The 27,215-nt window shown below is 33.8% G+C and overlaps 1 protein-coding gene across 1 annotated transcript; it reads left to right on the top strand.

Annotated features, from left to right (window-relative positions):
• Positions 1-46: 46 nt before the first annotated feature.
• On the top strand, positions 47-25,479 carry LOC129269265 (protein tweety homolog 1-A-like). Its single transcript, XM_064105538.1, has 13 exons — positions 47-249; positions 880-1,124; positions 1,788-1,883; positions 2,518-2,590; positions 3,088-3,163; positions 5,466-5,521; positions 7,691-7,783; positions 8,882-9,015; positions 9,659-9,760; positions 11,753-11,926; positions 15,031-15,075; positions 16,418-16,541; positions 18,818-25,479. The coding sequence occupies exons 1-13, from the start codon at positions 79-81 to the stop codon at positions 18,926-18,928; spliced, it is 1,500 nt and encodes a 499-aa protein (XP_063961608.1). The 5' UTR covers positions 47-78; the 3' UTR covers positions 18,929-25,479.
• The last annotated feature ends 1,736 nt before the right edge of the window (positions 25,480-27,215 follow it).

A 27,215-nucleotide genomic window follows, 5' to 3' on the forward strand; every position in this document is an offset into this window, starting at 1 on the left:
ACCCTCCATCTGCCTTCTGTACGTGTACTGTAATATAATACCAGATCGCGGCGCGGCTATCGCATCAGGAAACTGTGCATGTGTGTATTGTGTATGTTTGTGCATGTGGCACGTGTGTGCATGTGCTGCTCGATTTACTTATACGCGCTCAACCTATCATCTAAAAATAGAAAATATGAATACATAATTAGGTACAAGTCTAACGTAACCGAGTCTACATATTCTGCACGAACTTCGCCCGATATCGAGGTAGGTAGCTGTGACGTAATTTCGTCCCACCCGCGGCGGGATGAATCTCGTATAAGGCTACGGCTGATATTGCAGAGCTCTTGGATCTGTCGTCCCGGGCGCGGCGGGATGAATAGCGGTGCGCCGCGTCCGGGGCGCGCTAGGAGAAAAAGGAGCTCGCTGAATAACCGAATCGTCCCGGACGGTGGGATTTCGTCCGAGGCGCGGCGACCCGCAACCGATAATAAGTTTGCTGCGCCTAAGTGTTATATCTTTCATTCAAGTGTTGAAGTTTATGTTTTCATATCCTACATTATAATAAGATTTTAGATTGTTCCTTGGATGAATAATTTGAATCTAAATCTTTATTTGTCTGAGATGACATCAAAGAGCTCTAGATATCTTGCACGGGTGTTCAGAGTTATATTTTCTTATTCTTTTAAATAATCATTCTTTATTTTTAACAAATGTGTTTGTTGATTTTTTAGATCAGTAAAATTGAAGATGATCTTGATAACCAAATATTATTTCATCTGAGATTGAACTGTTAGAAAGTGATCTCCGGTTGACAGTGACCGATCAAATGAGCGTTCAATGGTTTCTGCGTTAAACACAACAATATTTTTGTGTGATTTTGTATTGTTTTTTTAGATCAGTAAAATTGAAGATGATCTTGAGAACATCATTCCATCTGAGGTGGCATCGTTAGAAAGTGATCTGCGGTCGACAGTGACCAATCAGACGGCTCTAGACATCATGCTTGAGATGACGGATTCTTTGACTCAATCATCTAAGATGGCAGCTGGTAATCTGAGTGAAATCACAGAGAAGATATCACTTAATGGATTGGATACCAGTCTGCTCATTAGTAGAATTGATTACTATGACTATTTCAGGTATGTACTACTCCATGCCAAGTGGAGGATTTTTTAAAACTTTGTAATGTAAATTACACATGTTTCATTAAATATAGTGTTAGAGTTTGGAGCATTTCGGCAGTGTTAGTGTAGAAAGATTAATCCTGTGATTACTTTGTTGTTGTTTTTTACTCCCACATAATCTTGTCTCTGGCTGAGGAAGCACATGGTGCGCGCACGATTGATGACATACATGTACATGTTATAAAGTAAATTTTGTTCATGAAAACAAGCTACAGATGTCTCAAATTGAATGGAGAAAATATAAGATATTATCTTAGCGAGGGTAAGGTTCAGACGTGGATCGAAATAAACTTCAAATCAATTTGAATATGCATCGCAGACAAACAATTTGTCACACTTTATGTAATATAATATCTCTAGTTCAAGACAGTACTGCCCATCTTTGTTTGGACCATATCTTTTCTTTGCATTCCCATACTCATCAATATAAGCAGCAACCAAATTTTTACCTGGGCTCAATAGAAGCGATTGATAACCAGTTTAAATGGAATTGACTCTGGCTTAACAATCATTTCAGCTTGAACTGAATTTGATTTTTGCACAAGTCATTCAGATCTATATAAATTTAATTGAAATTGTTTTGAAGAATTAGACACTATTCTATGATCTATGTTACAGGTGGATGGGAATGGTCCTCTTATTGACCTTTCAACTTGTGACCTGTCTCTTTGTCCTGTTGGCAGCATCCAGGTCATCTAGATATCTATTAGTCTTGTAAGTAAACCTATTTACACATGTACCTAGCTTAATCCTTATTTAACGGGGGGGGGGGGGTCACTGACTTTTTACTTTCAAGTCTTGCGCATCTTTTGAGACCAAATTTACGACGCCCGGGTACTCGGTTCCAAAATTATGTAATGTTTTGTCGAATTGACCCCCCCCCCCCCCCCCCCCCCGTATATCCAGGGGCCCGTTTCATAAAGGACTTGCAACTGTTGTAACTTTGCCATAATGGCAACTACCATGGTACCAGGGCTCGGCAGCCAATCAGAATCAAGGTCACCATGGTAGTTGCCATAATGGCAAATTTACAACAGTTGCAAGTCCTTTATGTAATGGGCCCCTGGTCTGAATTATCCCAGTTAAATTTGGGTTTAGCCTTTGTTTTTTAGTCCTACTGAATTCTGTAATATCAATGGGCTCTGTACTTTGCCAGTGCCCAGTACTTAGGTAGTTGATTAAATAAGAAGATATTTTGTAGGCAAGCAAAGTATGCAGAGGAATCACAAAATGTACTGAAGTTCTACTGTAGTTTCTTACTTTGTTTTATTTGTAAAAATTATTATTAAAAATGCAGATACCGTACATGTATTTACATAGAATCTTTTTGGATTATTGTTGATGACAGGTCCAGTATATTAAGCATTGTGTGTATCTTGATGATCTGGTGTTTGGTTGGAGCTGAACTCTTCATTGAAGTGGTAAGTATTGCTTTCATCCAAATTTTCATTCAGTTATAATTAAAGGTAAATAAATGTAGAGGCATCAAACCTTTATTTCATGAGAGAGTCTTTAGAATTAATGCCAATAGTCAACATACCATTATAGGTCATAATCTGGTGCATGTACATATTGCAATAAACCTAATTTTATAAAATCCTGAAAACTATTAAAGCTGAAGGCGATCAAAGTAAAGATTGCCAACACAGATAAGTACACGTGGGACTTTTATTGCCTGAATGATCAAGACCCTACAACTGACTGAAATGCTATGCTTATTTGCTCATATCTCAGTACAATTTACTATAAACTTGTTAATGTTATACATGTACATTCACCAAAAAGATACCCAAGATAAATATATGTATGACTATGCATTATGCATATAATTAATAGATCCTACAATCAAAAGAATATAAAAATTTGGATATGTGATTCTGCAAATATAAGTTTTCTAATGATTCTTGTTATTTACTAGGGTCTTGGTGACCTCTGTGTTGCTCCTGATCAGTACATCATGACAGAAGCTGGTAAGACATCACTAATATCACCTGGTGAGTAATATCATTTTTAGTGCTCATGATTTATTTTATTTCATTTGTCAGTCATCCACGACTGGTATTTGCTTTTTTATCTTGTGTTTGATGTCATGCCTTGCTATTAGTTTTCATGTTTCCCCGTTGTGCAAGTCCATAAAATATATACATCCGGCCCCTGTACTGTGGACTTTGATGAAGGAAAACACGCAGTGGCTGAGATTCGAAACCATGCCCCTCTCATTGAAAGACGAGATTCGTAACCACTAGACCACGACGCTCCCACATGTGAAATGTTGTAATGCGATAGATTGATAATGGCTCAAGCAGTTCAAGAACAGAGAAATCAAATGTTTTAGAGATTGATTATTTTAAGGGATGCCCCATCGTTGATGTTTGTGCTCATGTCTAAAGTTTTGGCACAATTTTTGTAACAAGTTTACTATTAGCCAATCAAATTGAAATATTTCAGTAGCTTTTAACTGTTAATGCAAGTTTGTTATCATAACAAGTTTTCTGAAACATGCCCCTGATGATTAGATTTCTTCATATCTACTTAAAAAAGTGCATGGCCTTGAGTATGCACAGCAACAATTGAAGCACACCAACTAGTGGGTCAGGTTTCAAGTGATCCTGTAGTTTTAAACTTTCAAAAAAATTACTTTCAAATAGTAATTGAGGTGACTTGTGATTAGATTGGTTAACAAATAATGTGATGATTTAATTAGGATACATTCAGACTGATGTCATTGCACTGCCCCCCCCCCCCCTAGGATGTGACTCATACAATGTATAGTATCTCTTCTATTATTGTGGTTAACAATAGTCATTTCTATTGTGTAGAGTGAAAGCCTTGACAGTAACATGTTCTACTGATTTACATGTGAATGAGAAATGGTCATGAGACGTGAAACCTATTGTGTGATCTATTAGAAATGAGATAGGCCTAGTTTCTATTCAAGTGGGAATACGTGATGATTTATGTAATAGAAAGGAAAGTTCTATGTGGATATAATTACTATGTTCATCAATGTTTTCAATCTTCTCATGTCACTTCATCTGCTATTATTTTGACGTGTTCACTATTTTTAAAATTATCTTTTTAAAGATACATGTAAACAGTTGACCTTTTCTTTGAGCCTGTAATACAAAGCTTAGCAATGATTTCAGGATACATTTGACTATCAATCATGAATATCAAGAATAGGAATAATTACTATATAAAAGCAATCACGCTGTGTGTTATTGGAACCTTGGTAATGAGATTTCAAATTGCTCCGAAGCTATTGACATGTTACTTATACATACTGTAATGCACCAAAAAATTCGAGTGTGCTGTAAAATGAATGGGACTACACACAAATGTTTGGCCCAAACATTTCTCCTGATTTGAATTATAGCTTTAATGTGAGGAAATCAGACAAACTAAACAATGAAAATTTGAATAAAATCAGACAAGGAATAACCAAGTTATAGCACTTTAAAGTTTTGCATTATTTTAGTGAAACAGTTCCAGGCATGGAGTACCCCTTTAAAAGTAATTTATGACAAAAATTGTGTACGTGAAATTATCCTTTATGAGGCTATAATAGCTGTACTTATTTTTTGATCTCGGTTACAACTACAGGTAGTTACAATGGTCTGTTTTGATACACCTTGATTAGACAAACCATTGCAGCTTTTTTCCTGTCTCTTGTTTTTATTAGTTTTTTAAATGATGTCAGCTTGTGTAGACAAATATCACTCTCGGAATTGTTTGTTTTGATTTATAATTAAGAGTTTATTGAACCAGAAATTGAACTTTATAATAAAAAAATCGTTATGCATGCAGCCAGATTGTGTGATTTGTCGTAGTTTAGTTATTGCTCAAATATTGAGGTTTTTCCATCTTAGATTTGTTTATCATTCACCTATTTTTCAAATGATTAGATTTGTATACATTATGTTCATGGCTGCATAACACAGAACACAGTGTTGTATTTGCAGCCAGGGGCAGCACCATGGAGGAGGGTGGTCCCCCTGAGATTTTTCAGGTAGTGAAAATGAGAGGGGGGTGGGGGTGGGAGGAAAAAAAAAGAGAAAGAGAGGGGGAAAAGAAGAGGCTAAGGATATACCCTTATAATTCAATTGAGAACAACCACAACAAAATTTAATGTCTAAATGTCTCCCCTCCCTCTATCTAAATAACCTGGCACTGCTCCAGTTGAAATTGACCATTAGTTTTGTTTCATACCCAATTTATATATTTCTCCTTGAATCATAAAACATCCTGTTCATTAATTAATTGATTATATTATATATGTTTTCATATTTCTTTTAGATGTTCTTGATTACTACTTGAAGTGCACAGATAGCATCATTAATCCATTTAGCTCGGTAAGTCTACATTCAGGATAATTTTGTCTGTTTTATTTCTCACAATGCATAATAAATGTATTTACAACAACAGTATGTTACATCAAAGAAACACAGAGTTATTTGAATAACATGAGAGATTTTTTTTTTTTGAGCAAAACATCATGGCTTTGATTTTGTCTGTATTTTGTTGTTTGGCCCAATATTTTTTTCAAGCAGAACCATAAGAATCATGCAAAGCACTGTACATCAGAATAAAGAGAGAGAGAGAGAGAGAAAGATTTCCACACTGACCCCAGATAGTGATAATACACCACTATCTTTCATTCCATTGGGGATACAGGAAAGCCACTCTGAAATCATTTATGCGAGGAAACCACTGATGTAACTTTTCTTAAGTACAGTAGGTGCCTTACTTGCTTTGATATTGAAATAAACATTGATTTCCATGAAATATTCCAATATTTCACATAATCTAAAGAGGGATTTTTGGATAGGCCATCAGAGGTATACATCAAAATGATTTATGATACCAACATTTTTTAAGATTCCAAGATGACATTAATGCAATTGTATAATTCCAAGATGACATTTAATACAATCGACTTTATACATTGTACCTAGTTACAGTAGAGTCAAGACAATTGTGCGTCATTCTTCACGTTAATGCTTCAAGTGGTTAGTATTAGAAGAAACAACAAACATTTCATAGAAAATAGAAAGGTAATCAGGGTTACACGTTTCACAGAAGGAAGAGGAAGGTGGTTCATGTATCCTGCTATTGTTTGTAACTAAGTATCACATCGTAATGGCATGGAGATAGTTCACACAAGTGGGAAAACCCGTATTTTGTTTGCAAAGTATCATATTACTATAGCTCGCACAGGTTAAATATGACTATATGTAAGTTTAATACGATATATCAAGTTTGTAGAATATGCCATAAAGAAAGTTAGATATACATGTATTCTTTGAAGAAGTTCATATGATATCATTGTTTGGATGTTAGAGATGAATTATTATTTACACAAGTATAGACATCTTGATAAATAAACCTCTTGGCTTTTTAATTAAACTCTGACCATATCTGTCTTTCCTAAATGACTATGATGAAAACTGAATTAGCAGCTTAGTTATATATGATTCAAGACGTAGACTCATTGCCCTTTGAAGGAATCGAAAGTTACATGTAGATACATTATTTATTATTCCTCTGTAATAACATTATCGTTGAATATGAAAACTTGGTGTTAAACAAGGAACTGACAGTTATGACCTTGGTTTCGGAGAGCAGCTAGTTTCATTTTCGTTTTAAACAGGGATACAAATAAGGAACTAAATGTGTGATAAATGAACATGTATGATAGTTAGTTTTCTATGTGACATGAAAACTGAATAAAAACTCAACTACATGTAAATTGAATTAAATGTCAGCAGGTTTACCACTCCAGGGGGGTGTTTCACAAAGATTTAAGTATGACTTGGAGTCGCAATTAAATGCCGAGTTGCGTACGGTATGAAAGGCTTGACCGCATTGGTCAGATCGTGTCATGAGGACGTGCACTACTGCGTGTCTATCAATAAGATCGCGCGTTGCATATCGTGTACGCGTCAGCATTTAAGTGCGACTGAAGTCATACTTAAATCTTTGTGAAACACCCCCCTGATTTTGTTTACAATGTAGTCATACAATATTTTCACCCAATTCATCACTGTAAACAACTTTGGTTTACAGTTTTTATTTTAATCTACTTATTGATAGAACATTTCATCTTTGCTTTGGGGTTTCTATTGTTTGTTTTTCATGATGGTTGTTATCACTGTTAGTATATGTAATTATGTGTACTTGAAATATAGTTCTTAAGATAATACAGAGATGACTGTCACTTTAAAAACTACTCAAGGGAGAACTGATGAACTGGTAGATAAATAATTTCCTTGTTATTAAGAATAATTTCTGATATTGTAAATAAACTCATAATATTTCAATTGGGATATTTAAAAAAAACGTATTTACAGTACAGAATTTATTTTATTTGTATTATCCATGCAATCAATCACAGAAGCAAACTTTTTTCCTTAGAGTAATTTCTATTTTTGATGTTGTAAATAAACTCATGATATTTTGATTGAGGTATTCCAAGAAAATTTGTAATGGAGAATAAATGTATTGTATTTCTTATTTTGCAGTCAATCACTGAAGCAAACAATGATCTTGCCTCGGCTCATAAATCAGTCACATCACTGGAGGACATGGTCAAAGAATATTCCCCATCCTCACAGGTATGTAATATTTGGTACTGTGGCAGTCCTCTGTCTTATACCCCTTTCATAAACCCAATAAAACCTATCCTCCAATTAGCCGCCTAGAGTAATGCGGATAATTCAATAAAAATTGCGTTCACAAACTCCGAAAATTATCCGCATTATTTTTACGAGCGCCCGTCCTGAAAAAGGTGGATAATCGTCATGACAACTGGACCCGCCCCCTCCGATGCGGTTGTGTTGAAAAAGGGTGACCTTGTGACCGCACCATGGCAATTATCCGCATTATTTGGAAATACGTTCATAAACTCAAAATCTTGTCCCGATGCCGCTATTATGCGGATAATAGCAGCATCAGAATAATGCGGATAACTCTTGTCCTCCTCTGATTTTACGACCAAATTATGCTGCTATTAGCCGCATAATTGGGTTTTATTGGGTTTATGAAAGGGGTATTAGATCCTGGAGGGCCTCTATCACCCTCATCCAGTGATGAACTAGCCATCCTTCATGCACGTGGTTTCCTTATATATGTGAAGTTTCTGTAAAAGTTTTGATTCTTCACTGTTGGCCAGATACTCCCCATATTTGTTTATATTGAAATGATAGCACACTGTAGGTCACTATGATTTATAATTATTACTTCTTGATTGTTTGTTTATTTCCCCTATATTAGCCCATTGTTGTTGTTTTTTGCATTGTATTTCAATGTTATTTGTTGTTTGTTCTTTATATATGTCTTATATTGATTTGTATTTAATTGTATCATGGTGGTGCCCCACCCACAAGTTTTTTTTTATAATTCCAGGGGCTCCCAATCCCATGTTTTTATCAAATTTGTATATGATATACCTGTATTTTTATGATTGATGGATTGAAATAAATTTTGAATTGAATTGAATTGAACTTATAGTCATTTTATATTTTAGGAAAAATCTTCATTTTCATGTCTCGAATGACTTGCAATGGGTATATTTAGACCTTGCCACGTCTGGCCAAAATATTATTTTTAATCTTAATCTTAATCTTCATTGTTTATTTTTCAATATACTGCATAAACTTTGACTCTAAATAGAAAATATTTTCATTATAACTCTCCTTTTTGTTTTGTTTCAGACATATATTGATGCAGTTGAAGTAACATTGTCTGACGTAACCGGGAATACACAGCAAGTAACAGCATTAGTTGATTGTACTGGCATTCACAAAGATTACATTACAGCTCTGCATGGCATATGTTACAATACAATGTGAGTTCAGTGTATGTGTCGGTGGATTTCTTGAAATCTCTGTTCAGCCCAATATCTCATCTTATGGCTCAGTGGTTAGCAAAGTATCCACCATTGGCACCCTCTTTTAGCATTAATACTACAAGATGAGTTTGAAGTAAACGTGATTGAGATGGTTTGGAAGCCTATTTATCTAACAAACTTTTTATCAGGAAATCGGGTCAATTCATTTCGATCGCACTTGCAAAAGGGAAGTAGAAAGTTACAAACCAAAATTGTCTGTCTAGTCCCTCCGGGAAATTGAACCATCCTCTGATATTCATATGAATAGGGAACTATTTTTTCCTTTATGCATGTAATCATGCCAGTTTTATCTATTATTAATTTCAAAGGGAAATTCTATTGATATGTTTGACCAATCCTCTATAGTTAAGAGGCCCTTATGAATTCTATATTTCTCTCTGTTTTTTAGTACAAATGAAAGGTTGTAATGCTCTTTAATTATCATGGCTTGAAACGGTAGTGAATTGAAGTAAAAGGAAAGGTATGCGAAAGTTTGATCATTTTGTTAAATTGCCAAATAGGAACTGCCTTTTCTCTGACTAGAGTAGGAGACCATACAGTGATATCTTCATGTTCCTTTCTATCTTATCTATTGTTACAGAGCTGGAGTTGGATTCTTATTAATTAGTGGCATAGTCCTTGGTCTGCTGATTACATTGATACTGTGTATGTCATCTACATTAGCAGCCAGGATAGCAAGGAGGTATGTATGTTCAAGGTTCCGATTCGTATGTATCACCATTCTTAAAGCAAAAACTCTATTAAAAACTTATATTAAAAGATAATGGACAATGTTTTTCCGCAATGTATGTGTGTTTTAGTTTATGTCATCCAGACATTTAAGGAGTATAATGCAAGTAAACATTTCCGTATAGAGTACCCAATGTGACATCATCAATTTTCACTTTTTGCATTTCAGCGTTTTTTATACCATACTTTGGTAGAGCATGATGAAAAACCCCCACAACCCAAATATAGTGGGAATCAATCCATGGGGGCCCCCAAGATATGACCTCATGAATACATAATTAGCCCCATTGAAGTCATTGTATTCATGAGGTCATGTCTCCGGCCTCCATGGACCGATTCTCACCAAATTTTTGAAGTAGGGGTTTTTCATTATGCTCTAACAAAATATGGTATCAAAAATGCTGAAATGCAAAAAAATAGTTTTTGTCTCACCTGCATAGCAGAGTGAGACTATAGGCGCCGCTTTTCCGACGGCGACAGCGGCGGCGGCGTCAACACCAAATCTTAACCTGAGGTTAAGTTTTTGAAATGACAGCATAACTTAGAAAGTATATGGACCTACATGAAACTTGGCCATGTTGGGGGAATCAACATCAAAATCTTAACCTAAGGTTAAGTTTTTGAAATGTCATCATAACTTAGAAAATATATGGACCTAGTTCATGAAACTTATACATAAGGTTAATCAAGTATCACTGAACATCCTGCTTGAGTTTCACATCACATGACCAAGGTCAAAGGTCATTTAGGGTCAATGAACTTTGGCCGAATTGGGGGTATCTGTTGAATTACCATCATAACTTTGAAAGTTTATGGATCTGATTCATGAAACTTGGACATAATAGTAATCAAGTATTACTGAGCATCCTGTGCAAGTTTCAGGTCACATGATCAAGGTCAAAGGTCATTTAGGGTCAATGAACTTTGGCCAAATTGGGGTATTTGTTGAATTACAGCCATAAATTTGAAAGTGTGTTGGTCTAGTACATAAAACTTGGACATAATAGTAATCAAGTATCACTGAACATCCTGTGCGAGTTTCAGGTCACATGATCAAGGTCAAAGGTCATGTAAGGTCAAAGAACTTTGGCCACGTTGGGGGTATTTGTTGAATTGCCATCATATCTCTATAAGTGTATTGGTCTAGTTCATAAAACGTGGAAATAAGAGTAACCAAGTATCACTGAACATCTTGTGCGAGTTATAGTAGTTTTCAAAATCAGCACTGCTGCTATATTGAATCGCGTGATGCAGGTGAGACGGCCAGAGGCATTCCACTTGTTTTGTGACATCATCACTCTATTTGGCAATTAAATCATAAATGTATTTCAAACATGGTAACCGTGGTAAACCTATAGTAAGCCTTCATGAATATTAGTATTATAAATATGGGAGATGTCTACTCCGTGGCCTGTATTCTGAAGTCAGGTTTAACTTAGATCATGGTCTAACTTTGTGCTAAAATTATGGGAAGCCATACGTGTCAAAAAAGTTGTATATTTTTTATATTTACTGTGCTGTTTCCTGATTCTTCAATGGTAAAGACAATCATCTATTGTATATACTTCCTACATAATTATGAATGATTTGAGAGCCAAATGAGCTGAAATATGACATCTCTACTGTTAGTGATTTATGTAACAATTGGCTTTCCATACTTAAACCACAACTTTAAACCTGAGTTTAAGTTAAACCTTCAGACTTCAGAATACGGGCCTATGTGTCTACCTTGCTGAGTATATTATATTAGTATGATCTAACCTCCACTTTCCCCCCTCTCCATTTCACTTCTACCTCTATTCACTCTTCAAAGTCCTTTACAAGGACCTAACACATGTTGTAGCGTAAACAACTTTCATGACCATTCATACCACCATGCATCCTTCAAACATCATGTGATTAAAGAGTTTTGATATTTTTATGAATTTTATAAATCTATTTGCAGGAAGATCAACTACGAGGTAGACCAGGAGGATCCTTTCCTTCCGCCACCAACCTCGACGGCGACGTTGGAGAGATTTAGAAGAAGAAATCAAGATGAGCCGGTTAGGGTCACACCCCCTCCTCTTGCCCCCATCTCACCGACCACTACCAGACCCCATTCACAACATGGTTTTGGGTAGGTATCCCATCATTCTCATTATTGGGAGTGGCTCAAGTTAGTGATGCGTTTGACCGGATGATTGTAGGTTCTAATCCAACCCTGGCAGACGACGAAAGCCTTAGTGGTATCTCAGCATTTGAGAAAGAGAGCAACCATTTTTTTTTGGGGGGAGGGGGGGTTTGGCCAAATAATTTTGATGTTGAGTACTGCAACAGTCATGTATTCATTGCTTTCTGTCATGATTATTGCCGAAACTACCACAAATGATCTCGATACCTCACATCAAGCCCATGTCTATATTGATGCGAGATATTGTATTTTTATTATGTCCTTGCAATTCCATATATTCTTTGCAATAGTGACCTCAACACCAGACCATATATTCCAATGGATGATATTTGAATTCATCCCAATGCTTGTTTTAGAAAGAGCATTGTAATCCAATGCTTTAAATATCTCTTCTGATTATTATATGACCCTTGTTATAATTATTGCATAATCTATGTAATTCCCCCTAAGCTTATGAAGTTGCTTAATTGCTAGTGGTTGCAAGTATTTATGTGATATTTTTTTTTACAATGTATAAAAAAAAATCTTATCATTTACCCTCGATACACCAGCAAAGCCAATAAGAGACTGATCATATATATAAGGATGACCAAATATTCAGACACTTTTGTTATATATATATGGACTGCTGCATGACTAATGAAGAGACAGAACAATACCAATTTGTCTGATCACCTAGTTTGAAAAGAACTGTTGTGGTTGCAACTTCAGTAAGAAAAGGAAAAGGGAAGAGGGCAGTCAGCCACATATCTATGAATTTTTTTTATCTGATGTAACGTATAGTAATTGAAACCATTCTTGCCCTATTTGTATTCCTTTCTCTTTTATCTTCATAGTATATTGCTTATATATTTTCCTAAATAATTCAGTACTTTCATGCTCAGTGTACATACTACTTATTATAATTCATGTCTCCATTATTGCAATAATCCATTATTCATCATCTTTATTATTTCAGTTATCCATTACAAATTGTTTTTGTGAGAATTTATGTTTTATCATTGCCATAACTGAAATTAACCTTGATATGTCAATATGTATTTTAACTGTCACTCTTTTTATGAATTAGCAGGTATATAATAAAATCATTCTCATTTTTTTTTCATTTTCGGACATTGTTTTTACCAACATCTTTAATCTAACAAAGTTTCAAACAATTAAAATGCTTTATTCTTTGACCATGATTTATCAAAATAAATATGACTGATTTTTTTTCTATGACGTGACAGATTAGTGCTCATTGAGTTATATGTGCATGTGGTAAATCTGAGACTTGTTAATGAAAAAGAAACTCCATTTTTATAAAATCGTTACAATTTTAACCAAAATTTCAAGACAAGGCAGAATTTGATATTAATAATCAGAAAATTCAAATAAGGTTTTGTGAACCCAGCTGTGATATGTCATACTAACAAACGCTTTCCATCTTGTTATAGAAAATGGCTATGCCATGGGGTGGACGAGTTAGGGGTGTGATGGCCCATAACCAACATCTACTTGATATATCTCTCGTTTTTTTCAAAAAGAATTGAAATTAAAAGTGAATCTTAAATCAAGATTCGGTGAACGTATTAAATTTTTATTTCAAACATTAAGTCTGGCAATGTATCATTGTACATGTAGACATTGGAATATGGGACTAACATCTGTATTTGGGGAAGGTTGGCAAATGTTTTCGTATGCGATATTGATTTCTGTCTAGACTTAAAGGCCTCATATCACTGCAGTCATGCTGGGGAATTCAATCTTGGTAGCATGTTGATTTAATTTTTTGTGTGTGAAAGCAGAAAAATATAAAGCAACAGTGAATAGTTAATGGTTCAAGAAAATGATTTCAAATTTAAGAAAGCTTGCGATTGTTTGGATCAAATTTTGTGCAAATCTTATGATGGCGTTTTGACCTCGTCCTCTTTTTTCATATATGGAAAAAATAAATCAGTGATTAGAGTATCAATACATAGTGCCTTTACAGTTTGGCCTATCTCAGTATTTTTCATTTGAATTTTATTTCAACTAGTTAAAATATGGATTCATTTTGATATGCGTGCTTTATATGAGACCAGCTTGTTATTATTTGAAACCTGAGAAAAATGACTTTATTCACCACTCATGCTCTTCCCATTCTGTCAGTTTGAAAAAAAATTACTGCTATTATATATTTGCATAAGTATGATTCACCAAGGAATCTATTCCAAGTAAATTTAAAGTCCAGCGTATTGCAATCAAAGCAATTTACTGTAATATTATTTGCTTTCAAGATTGGATTTCCCCTTCCTGTATATGTGTATAAACAGGGGCCCGTATTCTGAAGTCAGGTTTAACTTAGACCATGGTCTAACTCTGTGCTAAAATTATGGGAAGCCAAAAGTGTCATAATTTTTATTAAGTTTATGTTATATTTACTGTGCTCTTTCCTGATTCTTCAATGGTGAAGACAATCATCTATTTATACTTCCTAGACAATTATGAATGATTTGAGAGTCAAATGAGCTGAAATATGGTATCTCTACCATTAGTGATTTATGTAACATTTGGCTTTCCATACTTAAACCACAACTTTAAACCTGAGTTTAAGTTAAACCCGACTTCAGAATACGGGCCAGGAAGTCTCTCCTGGGCTCCATTACACTATTGATCACTAAGTAGCAATGGCTTTAATATCAAGACCATTGTTACGGTGCAATTCATTCAAAATATTGAAGCAGGAACTGATTAAAACTGCTCTTTCATATTTGCAATTGATCACAAGCCTGTATGTCACGGGGCCTGAGATAAAATTCCCAAGTTATGACCCCCCCCCCTGCCCTGGAGCATAGCTACCCCAGAGGATAGAGCTTTCTGGAGGGCTAGTCTCACCATATGGCAAGTTTTCCTGAGGGCAACTCGAACATCAAACAAGAATGTTTAGGGTTGACTTGCCAGTCACCGGGGGAGTTGCCCACTAAGAGAGCTTAACCAAGAATCACATTATAAGTGTCATCATTGGTGTGTAAACGTTCAATAATAAAAAAATTCATTTCATTGTGATATTGTATTGTAACCCCATTCAGCAACAGGTCGATTCCATCCCCTCCCCGGTATCACAGATACGAACCGCAAGTATCCCAGTTAAAATGTTGCATCCTGACATCATACAGACTAGCAAAACTACTTGGCTCTTGGCTGTAGGAATAACAAGTAGGATTATTATATGGTCCTTTGAAGATGCGGTGGAAATTTAAAAAAAGAGGGCAACATGCATGCTTGTCACATAAAATACATTCAACACAAAATGCTGTTTGATTTTACAAAATATTGTGTGAAGATTTAACCCCAAAACATGCTTTTTACTTGATATTTCACCCTAACATTTTAGAGTGTGCAAATAAAAAAAAACTGCAGAGTCGTATCATGCTGTCAATAAACTCTCATTAGATATAGTTTTTTTTCAATTTTTCAATTCTTTTGACAAGATACGTGTATGTTGAAAGGTGATAGTTGATCATCATTATGTCAAGAGTCAAGTAGTTTCATTCTAGTCTTCTGTTTTGATTTGTTTTATGATGGATGCAATGTGAGACCTTGTTTGTTCCTCTTGATATTCATCTTATTTTCTTTCATTCACTCCATCTTCCCTTCCGTTCTTACTACTGGTCCAGCAGTCTTACTGATAGTCATTGTGATATTTGTGCATGCTTATCATTTTATTTTTTGCATCTTGTTCATTTCACAATGGGAGGTGGCAACCTTGAACCATCATCGGCCATTCAGTCAAAGGATATAGCGGCCCCCTGATCGATCTGAAGAATAACTAATCATTATCATTAACACAACATAACTAACTAATCCCCCATCATGCATTGACAACTAATATGGCATAATGCGTATAGAATGTTCAGCACTCAAAGTTGAAGTGCTGAATTATGACGATATGATTTCGTGCTTGAATTTGCTTGCTCTTGACTGCATTATGATTTTCAGCGTTGAATACTCATTGAGTACTCAAAAGGATATATTAATTATTATTATTCAATACTAAAAATGAAAGTACAGTGATTCAATGATTGATGATTGATTTTGCTTTTTAACTGCATCATGATTTCAAATGGGAAGGGTTTCTCAAGATGACATATTAATGATTTAATACTACAATTGAAAGTGCCAAGATTGCAAGATATTATGATTCATTTTGTTCTTGACTACTTTATGATTAAAAGGTGAAGAGTTGAAAAGTTATTATCTGCTGAAAAATATCAGAAAAATAAATCGTATAAGCGAGGTGATATTCGTTGCAGTTCTTCAGCAAGGCCAGACACCAAATTGCAAATTTTTTGTCAGTCTGCGCCTGTAAATGCACTTAAACAGATACATATCGCCCTGCAAAAGTTGTGAATGATTATCACGATGGTCATATCGGGTAGGTTTGATGACTCTCGTTTATCTCTCGTCTACATGCAGTCCCTTTGATATGGCGAACGCCCGTCCCTCCGGCCGTACATCCTACGTTTCACATCAGAGAGATAGTTATTTGGAAGACACAGTAACACCTTCAAGAGGGAACTATGACACACCCCCTCCCACTGTGAGTTCTATCCCTTCATCAAAACACCCCTTGTATGCATGTTTCTTGGTGAACTTTAGTATTCATATATTGTGTTGTTTTATCTGTTGTGTAATTGTTTCTGTATCGTCTCTGTATATGAGTCTTATTTTTGGCCTGTGAGATAGTATATAAATAATGCAAACCTTCAGTAAAGGATTGATGGGAATTTCTAATTATTTTCTATATATACATAAACTATATAAGGGGGGGGGGGTATATTGGATCAGCTCTTATATTCCTGAAATGATAACCAAGTATTTTGAGCTGTTTAGAGTAACTGAGTATGGCTTACCAACAAGTGCCTATAAAACAAAATGATGTATATGCTTTGTTTTATAAAATAATGAACTAGATCCCAGTTATTTATTAAATCAGCATCATCTGAAACCATGACCAGTCAAAATGTGTTGGGTTATAATCACAGGAAAATGAATGTGGCATTCCTCAAACCATGTCAACGTATAATACCCTGATATCTAGAGACAATTTAACCAAAAGACCTGATGCCTGCAAATAAGAATACTGTTATACCAAATTGATATAGGCTTCATTTCATTCATTAGAGCAATAAGCATTTTTGAAGGGACCCACTGAGGGGTTTTGGATTATTCTATCTTAAAAATATTAATTTCTTATGTCGTACAATAGGTGGAGAAATTACAATAGTTTTCTCCCTATTTCTTGGGGTTAATAGCGCGAAATATATTGAACTGAAATGATTTAAGTGTAGATCTTAATTGAGGTAAGGGCAAACTAAAATAACAGAAATATGTGATCAAAATTTACAGAAATTTGAGTATGTTGATAATTTGGATTGAGTGCGCTTGTGAATTTTACCCAAATATGATGAAGTTAATTTCAGCCCAGTAGCTGTTTTGGTGAATCAGTGTAGTTGAGATTGAATTAGGCCAGGGTAACTATCGAGCATAGAAATTGCTCTTTGGAAGCGTATATCCCACATTCAGTGAACCAACCCTGTGGTTGATTATTAAAGAAATATAAAAATTGATTGATGTTTGTCTTTTCTTTGCTTTGTGTATACTCTACATATTTGATATATGTCTTTGTCTGTTTGTGGTGTTTGTCTATATTGCTGTCTTATCCAAATTTGCTTAATATTACTAGTTTCTCTTTAATTTCAATTTTGTTATAGATGCTTTCATTATTTGATGTATGGTGTTTTATGGTTTTGATCATACATGTACTTTTGATCTACTTTTCTTCTTCAAAGTTTATTCTCCTCTTTTCACAAAGTTAGGTTTTAATTACATCTAAAATTGCAACTCCACATGAATCAAGTAGTAGTTGAATCATAATACCACTACTAGTATAAAATCAAATCAATTGAATCAAATTGAATTTTAGGTTTTAAATAATATTTGACTTCAAAAGGAAAGATTTGAATGAATAACAAATGTTTGAAATTTGCAGTTTTTGTCTGTGATTTTCAAATTACCAAAACTGTGACACCGAGTCAACCATGCAGGAAGTTAACATTTTTAAATGATGTAAAGATAGATATATTGGTTTATAGAAATAAAATATCGTTTAAAGGAGAATGAAACCCTTGAAACCAGCTGAATCCATATCAAAGAGAAATATCAAAGAAATATATTGTTGAAAGTTTGAGGAAGATTGAATGAATAATAAGAAAGTTATGAGCATTCGAATATTGAGATCACTAATGCCATGTAGATCCTCCCATTGGCAATGCGACCAAGATCTGTGATGTCACACACGTACAACTCCCTCATTACTTTAGTACTTATTTCACTTATATTCTCACTTTTATAGAGTCTATCACAAGGTGAGGTGTTCTCTTTATGAGAGGACAAGCACAGAGGTTTCACAACATTATATCATTGATGAATCGTTTGTCATATGATTAGAATGAGCAAAAAGAGATGTTTTGGGGTATATTTTCAGTGTCCAAAAGGGGAGAGTTGTTCATCTGTGACATCATAGATCTTGGTTGCATTGCCAATGGGAGGATCTCCATAGCATTAGTGATCTCGACATTCAAATGCTCATAACTCTTCTATTGCTAGTCCTATTTTACTCAAACTTTTGTTGATCTTATTCTTTGATTTTTCTGCTTTCACAAAAGCTAACTTGCTCCAAGAGTTTCATTCTCCTTTAACTTTAAGCTGAAAGCTGAATTTGTTCAAGTTACAAGTCAGGGAATTGTATTTTATTTATTTAAGATATAAGTTTTGACATGAAGTTGATAATGTGATTTATGATTGATTTTACAGTATACCATGGCCATGAGGAGAGATGGGAATAGACGAACACCTGATAGGTCATCAAGGGAAGAATCATCCAATCAAAATAGGTTATCAGCTGGATCTGCAAGTCTCGTCTGACAATGGCTTCTATGGCAGACATAAAAGTCTGCTCTAACTACAGGGACAATTGATTTCAGACATGTGTCTGTTTGTCATCAGACAAAAGTCTGCTCCTCAAAAGACATAAGTCTGTGTGTCGACAGATAAGTCTGTTCAACTCCAAGGACAATGATTTCAGACATGAGTCTGTTTTTCATCAGACAAAAGTCTGTTCTTTAACAGATGCGAGCTGTGCGTCAACTTACATCTCTTCATCTTTCTTTTCTGTGTCAGACATTAGTCTATCATCTCTAAACTCATGTTACAATGGGTTTTAGAGCTGTCTGCTCATGTTCAAAGTCCATTGGCGGTGGTTTCTACAACAGACATAAGAATTTTCATCTACAAGCTCTTATAAAACACCTGTACCTGCTAATCTCGGGACTTCAGTTTGATAGCTTGTACAAGTGTATGTCAGACAAAAGTCTGTTCTTCTTCAAACTCATATGGTAATGGTTTGTATAACAGACAAATGTATCTTTATCTGTAGACTCTTGGGATAAAGATTTCAATTGCAGTCATAAGCATTTTCTTCAGATCCCTATACAATTGCTTCAACAGAATTAATTTGTTTCAAAGATAAATCTTTTCAATGTGTCTGAAAGAAGAAGCAATTGAATTGGATGTGTATCTGGTAGCATCCATTTATCAGATAAATCCTGTATGTTATTTTTATCTGTCTGATAAGATTGGATTGACATTTTGATTTTGTTTATCTTGTCTATTCCTGCTATGTTTTGAATTCAGTTTATTTTATTCATATCAAGTATTTGACAATCCATTGCTGTTGAGCATATTGTATCTTATCAACTGGCTCTCTAATGTTAAGAAGAACAGTTTCATATCTGATGCTTGGGATGCCATAGGGCATTATAAATGTTTCTGTTACATCAGACTTAAAAAAAGAGGCTAGCTTCATGCTGATATTAAGTGCTATTTTTTTTTTAATAAAAATGTTAGGGGGTAATACTAGTAATGAGACCTGATAGTTTGGTTCCGTGATATATCTACATTTCATACAACATTTAGATCAGAAAATAAATTCCATTGAAGCTGAAATTGCACACATTGTCTTTTAGATTGCTGTCAATATCAAATTCTATAATTTCATGACAAATATGTTTGTGACCAATCAAATATCCTCTCAATTTCAGGAGCTTGCAACAGTAACTTTTAGCTTGCCATCGATTTAAAAGTTTTGCGAAATGGATGACACAAGCCCATTTTAATGATACTTTTGGAGTCGCTGGACACACAAATGTTTGGGTGGGGTGAAAGAAAATGATAACTTTTATACTGAGTAATATTTTGATAACAAGTAGTAATCCATTTTATAACCTATAACTGTTAGATGCCTTTGAAAATAATATTGTATAGTCATCTTTATCATAACTTGCAAAGTATCACATTCCTTTCATATGTATATTTAAGAAGTAAAAATCTTATCAAAAATGCATTGCAAAGTAACAAATTATTGAATTCCCTTGATGTAATATATGTAGGAAGAATTACAATTTATACTTTCTCTAAGCTTTCTTGCCAAGAGCCATGAATGCCTGAATTAATCTCATTTACCATCTTAATATCCCAAACTTTGTTTACTCCAGCTTGAGGTCTTTCCATCATTGTCATTCATGAGGAATGAGTTATAATTTTCTGGCACAAGATGTTGTAAAAAAGACTAGAAATACTTGTTAGTTCTTCATCCTTGGGGCACAGCCAAAAACTTGCCCATCAGACATTCCTTTGTCACCTAGTTGTAGGGTTATAATCGGGTCAAGGAAAGTAAGTTTTTGTAGTACACCTATGTCTAAGTTTAGCAGTTCGACGTTCCTTGGATGGAATGAGATTATTTTCATATACTTGGGTAGACAATTTCAATAATGATAATAGAACATTCCCTTCTATGATACATCATGATTAAAATCACATTCTCTACATATATGTATTAACCAGGATTGTAATATCCTCAAACCTATGATGGCAATTTTCGATATCAATTGCAATTTTATATCAATAATTTTTACATTCTAACTTATAACCCCATTCATCCCCTTTAGAGATTTAACTTATGTATTATCTCAATATTGCCCATTCCTTGTGGATCCATCAAAATATCTTGATCATTTGTAGCATTTTTTATTTTCCTATGTCTTTTTTTAATAATATGAAAATTTATTTATTGTCATACATTGAATTTATTGCCGTACATTGAATTTACTCTCTGTATATTAAAGAGTTACATGAACAAGTTTCTATGTATACATGTTGTACAAGATAAGATGTATACTTTGCTTGCCATAATGTTAGTGCATATTGTTATGTCTTGTTCGATAATCCTACATAAAGGAGTTCTACATGATATATTTTTCCAATGTTCATCATGCTGTGAATGAAAGCAATGTCATTTTATTCAAGATCTAAAGGATAATTTCCTCATGAATTTATGGTTATATAATGCAACAACACATTTATGATATGAACTCCTATAAGAAATGTTCTACCCTCAAAATGGCAAATAGAAATGCTTATAACATTTCTTGCAATGACTTTATTTACATTCAAATAGAAGCATGATGGTGGTTAGGATCACGTATCACTGAACACTATTGTATTCATTATATGATGCATTACACTTCGTTATAAAATGGATTCCACTTTGTTCACGTGTGCTCTTAACACAGTGGGCACAATGAACAATCGAAAATTGAGAGGAAAAAGAACATGACAAATCCCACCACTTTTTTATGTCACAAAAACTATGTTTGTGTTTATTTAAGAACCTATTGCTTCTTTATTACGTATTGATCAAGTTAAATTCAAACTTGAAAAATTCAAAATCCAATGCACAGTGTCGGTGAATTACCTGCTATTTTGCACCACGTTTTTAGAACAATAGTGTTCAGTGAAGCTTGGTCCTAGAGACCTAATTCATGTTTCTAATTTATGAATTCGATAGTTTCTAACAAACAACCATGAAAGATGAGTTTCTTTTTCATAGATATACCCTTTACAACTAGTTAAATATGACACTGATATTAACACTGACAGGCTTAGGCATTATCTTGGCAAAAGAAGTATCTACACAAAATGAAATGACCTACACTCTAATTTTATATCAAACTGGCTTTTTTAAAGAAACATAATATTCTTATGGCTGCTGTTTTAATTGGCTTGAATATACAGAAATAGTTGATGCCTTTATAGTAACAGTATATTTTTTCTACTAATTGAAAATTTGATAAAAATTTGCATCAAAGTTGTTGAAGCTGTATTTTGAGAGAATGAGAATTCAAATTGTAATTTTCATAATATGGTAATTAATGAAGGTATTTTGTACTTATGATTAAATATAGATCTACATTGCATTGTACATATTTGTAAATTATATGGATTTCCTATTAGAATTGGTTTTAACATGAGAAATAAACAATATCAATTTGAAAGTTAGATAAATTTTGTGTTGAAATTTGACAACTTTGTTATTAAGTTTTTCATTAACCATTGGATATATGCTTTTTACCCATTCAAAATACAAAGAATAAGAGTGTCAGTTATTGTTAATGGGCTAAAGATCTTCTTTTTTTTACACCTCTCAGCAGATCTAAACTTTCACTGTTTGTGTTTTCTCTTATTTATAGTTTTTTGTAAGAAATGCAATCATTAAAAAGTATTTTGAAATGTAGTTGTAAAGGAAGAAACTTGTACAAAATGAATGTGTATGGTGCTTTTATCTAAGACAATCATGTATTACATTATAAATCAAATCTCTTAAAAAGTGCATTCGTTACTGGAGAATCAGACTATTTCAAATTAAATTTCATTCTTCTTATCAATACCTGTGTAAAATGAGGCTGCAAGGAGCCGGTATCTTCTTATCATGTAGAATAATTTTATTTTGTGCAGGAATATGTTAGGATTTCTGTTTCTCTTATTTATTTTGTTTACTACTAAAGTGCTGCGGTAGTATACATGTATTTCATTTCCTTTCTCCCCCACCCCCTCATCAATGTACATTCATTGAAATTAGGTTATTTCTGTTACTTACAGCAGTGTACAGTACATATTGATGCTTCAAAAAATTTAGTGTATTTGTCATAGATACACGCGGATGAGAGTTTTTTTATCTTGATATCTTGTACTAAATAAATTGTTGCTGATTATCAAACTTATTGATTTGCCAACCATGAAATAACTCTCTAAAATGCTTCCAGTTATAAGTAATGCATCATCACAATTTCCTCTATGTGTAGATTAGTCCTTCCTACATTGTAAATATGCACTGATTTGTCTAGGTCTTTCCTTCCTGCCCGCACAAACAGTTATATCCTCTAACAACAAAAAAGAGACATGTTTTTAGACTAATGCACGTATACATCAGTATGTATTGGGTATAAGGCACATCAGTTTACATTGACCAATCTCTAGAGAACTTTTACAGCTGAATGTTTAAATTGTTGTACTTAGCAGTTAAAATGCAACAAATTATGTCGTTGTTTGCTTTCCAAAGTTGAGAGAGATTTCCACCCAAGACGGGACTGGGTTCCATATTTAAATGACTGTTTTAATGCATGCGCTGTAATCCTAGAAACATATTTTTGATCAAATTTGGCCTACTCTATGACAAGTCTTCCTCTTCAGATAAGCTCCTTTTCTGCCATAGCATTTACATTTATCAAGTCAATGTAAGAACACTCACATCACCACTGATTAAAGGCTCCAGGCTGAAAATAATATGAATAAATGGAGTAAAAGTAGACAAGCAAAACCTGTATTTCATCAAATTTGATGATCAATAACAAAGATGTTACAAGTTAAAACTTTTTCTTTACTTTGATGAAACAGTTCTAAGTAGAAATATGTGCTGAGAGAATTGATGATGTCATCCCCCACTTTTTATTTTTATTACATGATTTCAATTTTCTGGTCCAAAATGTCTTTAAAAAGGACTGATTAATGACCCATTGTGTGATAGTATTGCTTTAACTTATGTTTTTACAAGGGAGATATACTTCAATACACATATATGACCCAAAAAAAATAAGATGTCATATTATTATAAAATACGAATGGGAAGGAATGGGGAACTGATATCATCTGCTCACTCAATGCATGTCCATGACAACATACATGTACATAAAGTGTTTCACTAAAATAATGTAATAACTTTGCTATTTCTCATCAGATTTTGAAGTTTTCAGCCTTTTGCTTGTTTCATTTTTGTATAATTTCATATTCAAATCATATTATTTTCAGCCTCAAATACTTTGTCATGTTAAGGGAAATATGACTATAGCTTCATGTGTTTATTGTGTTGGGGTGTTCCTATGCCCATACAACACAGATCTACTATAAGGTGTTCTTACAATGATGTGACAATTTCTAAACCAACAATCATACCATGATGTAATTGGTTAGTATCTTCTGACCTCAAAACTTCACTATAATAGTGACTACATTATGTATTAAAAGCCTGTTTTTTATTGATTTTTTTAAATTATGATTTTATCAGTACATTCTCTTGTAAAAAAGCTGGGTGTATATTACTTTGCTATTTTGCACAGAATAATATTATATTGTATAGATATATAATTTGTGTATATACATGTATCTATAATGTATTTGCATATCTGGAAAATTATCCATTGCAATTGAAGCACTTTTTATGCATATTAGAAATAAAAAATGTATAAATAATTCATCTTTGTATCATTTTTGTGACTTCTGTTGTCATTCTATATATATGAGCACCAAATTAGACAACTAGTTATTCATGATTAGTGAATTTGTGGACTTGATGGAAATGATGGAGCATAAAGTTAAGCTTTTTGTTACAAGTCATGACAGAAAATGTCTCACAGTGACTGGGGAAAAAGGCATTTATGATGCACTAAGCTATTGTGTACAATAACATTAGCGATATTCCCTGAAGAATGATAAGATGTAATTCTGGCAAAAGTAGTGTGTACTGTACATAGACAAAATGATATATAGGACTACACAAATATTCTCATTTGAACCATTTCAGCTCTTTTGTATCACAATATGAATGTCCGGCATTTGAAGAGATTTTCTTTGAATTTTTCTGAAAAATGCAAAAATAAATTGAAAAGTTCAAACATTTTTCTTCATCTTACACCATATTAGAACCAAACAAATTAAATTTCTGTTGAATTTCGCCTGAAACATTTCAGCTGTTTTCTTTTTTATTTATTTATTTATTTTATTTTTTGTTGGGGATGTCATATTTAGAATATGAAGGCATAAAAAAAGCTTTAGAGGACATTGATGGAGCCATGATAAAATAGATGTACCCTGTTACAACCGATAATGTCGGAGTGACGCATGATGTTACGCAATGATCGTCCAATGCATATAATATCACAGTCAATGCGTAATGTAACTTTTCTAATGCATGAAATCACATGTCCCAACACATAATGTCGCAGCGGTGTTTGCTTCAGGACTCGAGTTACAGTTACAAATAAGATATGAATGTTTTCACTCAGTATTTTGTTCAAGCTTTGTCACCTGAATGTTTTCGAAAGAGTGGGTGTGGGTGGGTAAGTGTGTTTGGTGCAAGGGAAGATGCAGGGGACGGGCCCAATATCATAATCATTTCCATATATATTTTGGTTAATTATATTAAACTGAGTGAGCCAGGTGCGACTCAAGCCATGCATGTACGTTCCCTAAAACAAAATGTTCACTGCAAAGAAACATATTATACAGTGCGTCCCACAAAAAACGAAACCGAGATTTATCGATGATTTATCATAACTTAATCGCAAATACAATAGACAAATGACCTACCATTTTAAAGCTTAGAATCTACTCTTTCATCTGAAATTACTTAGATTATTTCTCATTCACGCATGAGTGAGTAAAAAGAATTTGAAAAAGGGGTTACCAAAAAGTCACTTGGCGGGCCGTATCTGGGTTTTAAAAAGAAAACCACATTTTTAAAAAGTTCAATATCTGCTCTTTAATTTGATACCTCAATTACAGAAAATGGTCAAGAAATAACAAAGTTATGGTTATTTGAAATAAGGCTTCAATTTCAATAATTTCATTAAATGAAGAGGTTTTACAGGCTAGCGTTCAAACTCACTCGACACTCCGTTTTGTTGACGATCAGCCAGCATGCATTAAGTCTTTTGTTACCGTGCGATAGCTTCTGTGGGAAACCGTTGAAAACACGTTTATTTAATGAAATTATGGAAATACAAGCATTGTTTCGAGGGATCATAACCTTTTTACTACTTCACCATTTTCTGTGATTTAGGTATCAAAGAAAAGAGAAGATATTGTACTTTTTAGTCATGTGATTTTCTTTTTGAAATTCAGATACCCCCCGCCAAATGAGTTTTTGGCATCCTTTCTTCGAATTGTTTTTGCTCAATCATGCGCGAATGAGGAATAATCTAAGTAATACCAGATGAAATAGGAGATTCTAAGCTTTACATTGGTAGGTCATTTGTCTATTTTATTTATGATTAAGTTATGATAAATCATCGCTAAATCTCAGTTTCGTTTTTTTTGGGACGCACTGTATAGTGTACCGAGCGAAAATTTTAGTGTTTGAATCATATTTTTTTCTTTCATTTTTGAGCAATTGACAGCATGATTCCAGATGTCAATGATGTCATATCCTACAAAGGTTGCATTAAAATCAATTTTAAAACACCTTTCAATAATTTACATTATAATTGCTAAATAAATATTTTTAGTATCAATTCTCAAGTTAATTTTATTGAAAAGGGATTTGCAAATATGTTTACTAACTCGTGTATGATTATGATGTCATTGTGTGTGCTGCGTTATACTTCCTTTCTTACAATAGTGGTAACATGAGAGGAATCCAGATTTTCATATCAAAGTCTATTTTATTATTAGTAAAATTTAATATACTTATCTTTTAAACAGCATGTCGAAATATGTTCATGATATACAGTGCGTATCAGTCAAAAGTTTACACTTTGAAAAAGTCCTTACGGGAATTGAAAAAAGACAAAATATGGGGATAATTTTTCACATATATTCGTGGGTTTGGGTCTCATCTATCAAATGAAAGTAAAAAAAAAATTGACAGAATGTTACACTTTAGTGAGCACTGTCCATTTTCGGTTTGTGCAGAAATGCTCACTTTCACACTGTGTCGAGGGTAAACCGCCAATAGAAATAAAGCAGATACATTTTAACATTTTGTAACAACTTTGCCACTCAAATCAACATTTTAACCCTAGGTGAGTACAATCTTTACCTT

This window comes from Lytechinus pictus, chromosome 10, assembly GCF_037042905.1.
Source record: "Lytechinus pictus isolate F3 Inbred chromosome 10, Lp3.0, whole genome shotgun sequence".
Classification (NCBI taxonomy): Eukaryota; Metazoa; Echinodermata; class Echinoidea; order Temnopleuroida; family Toxopneustidae; genus Lytechinus; species Lytechinus pictus.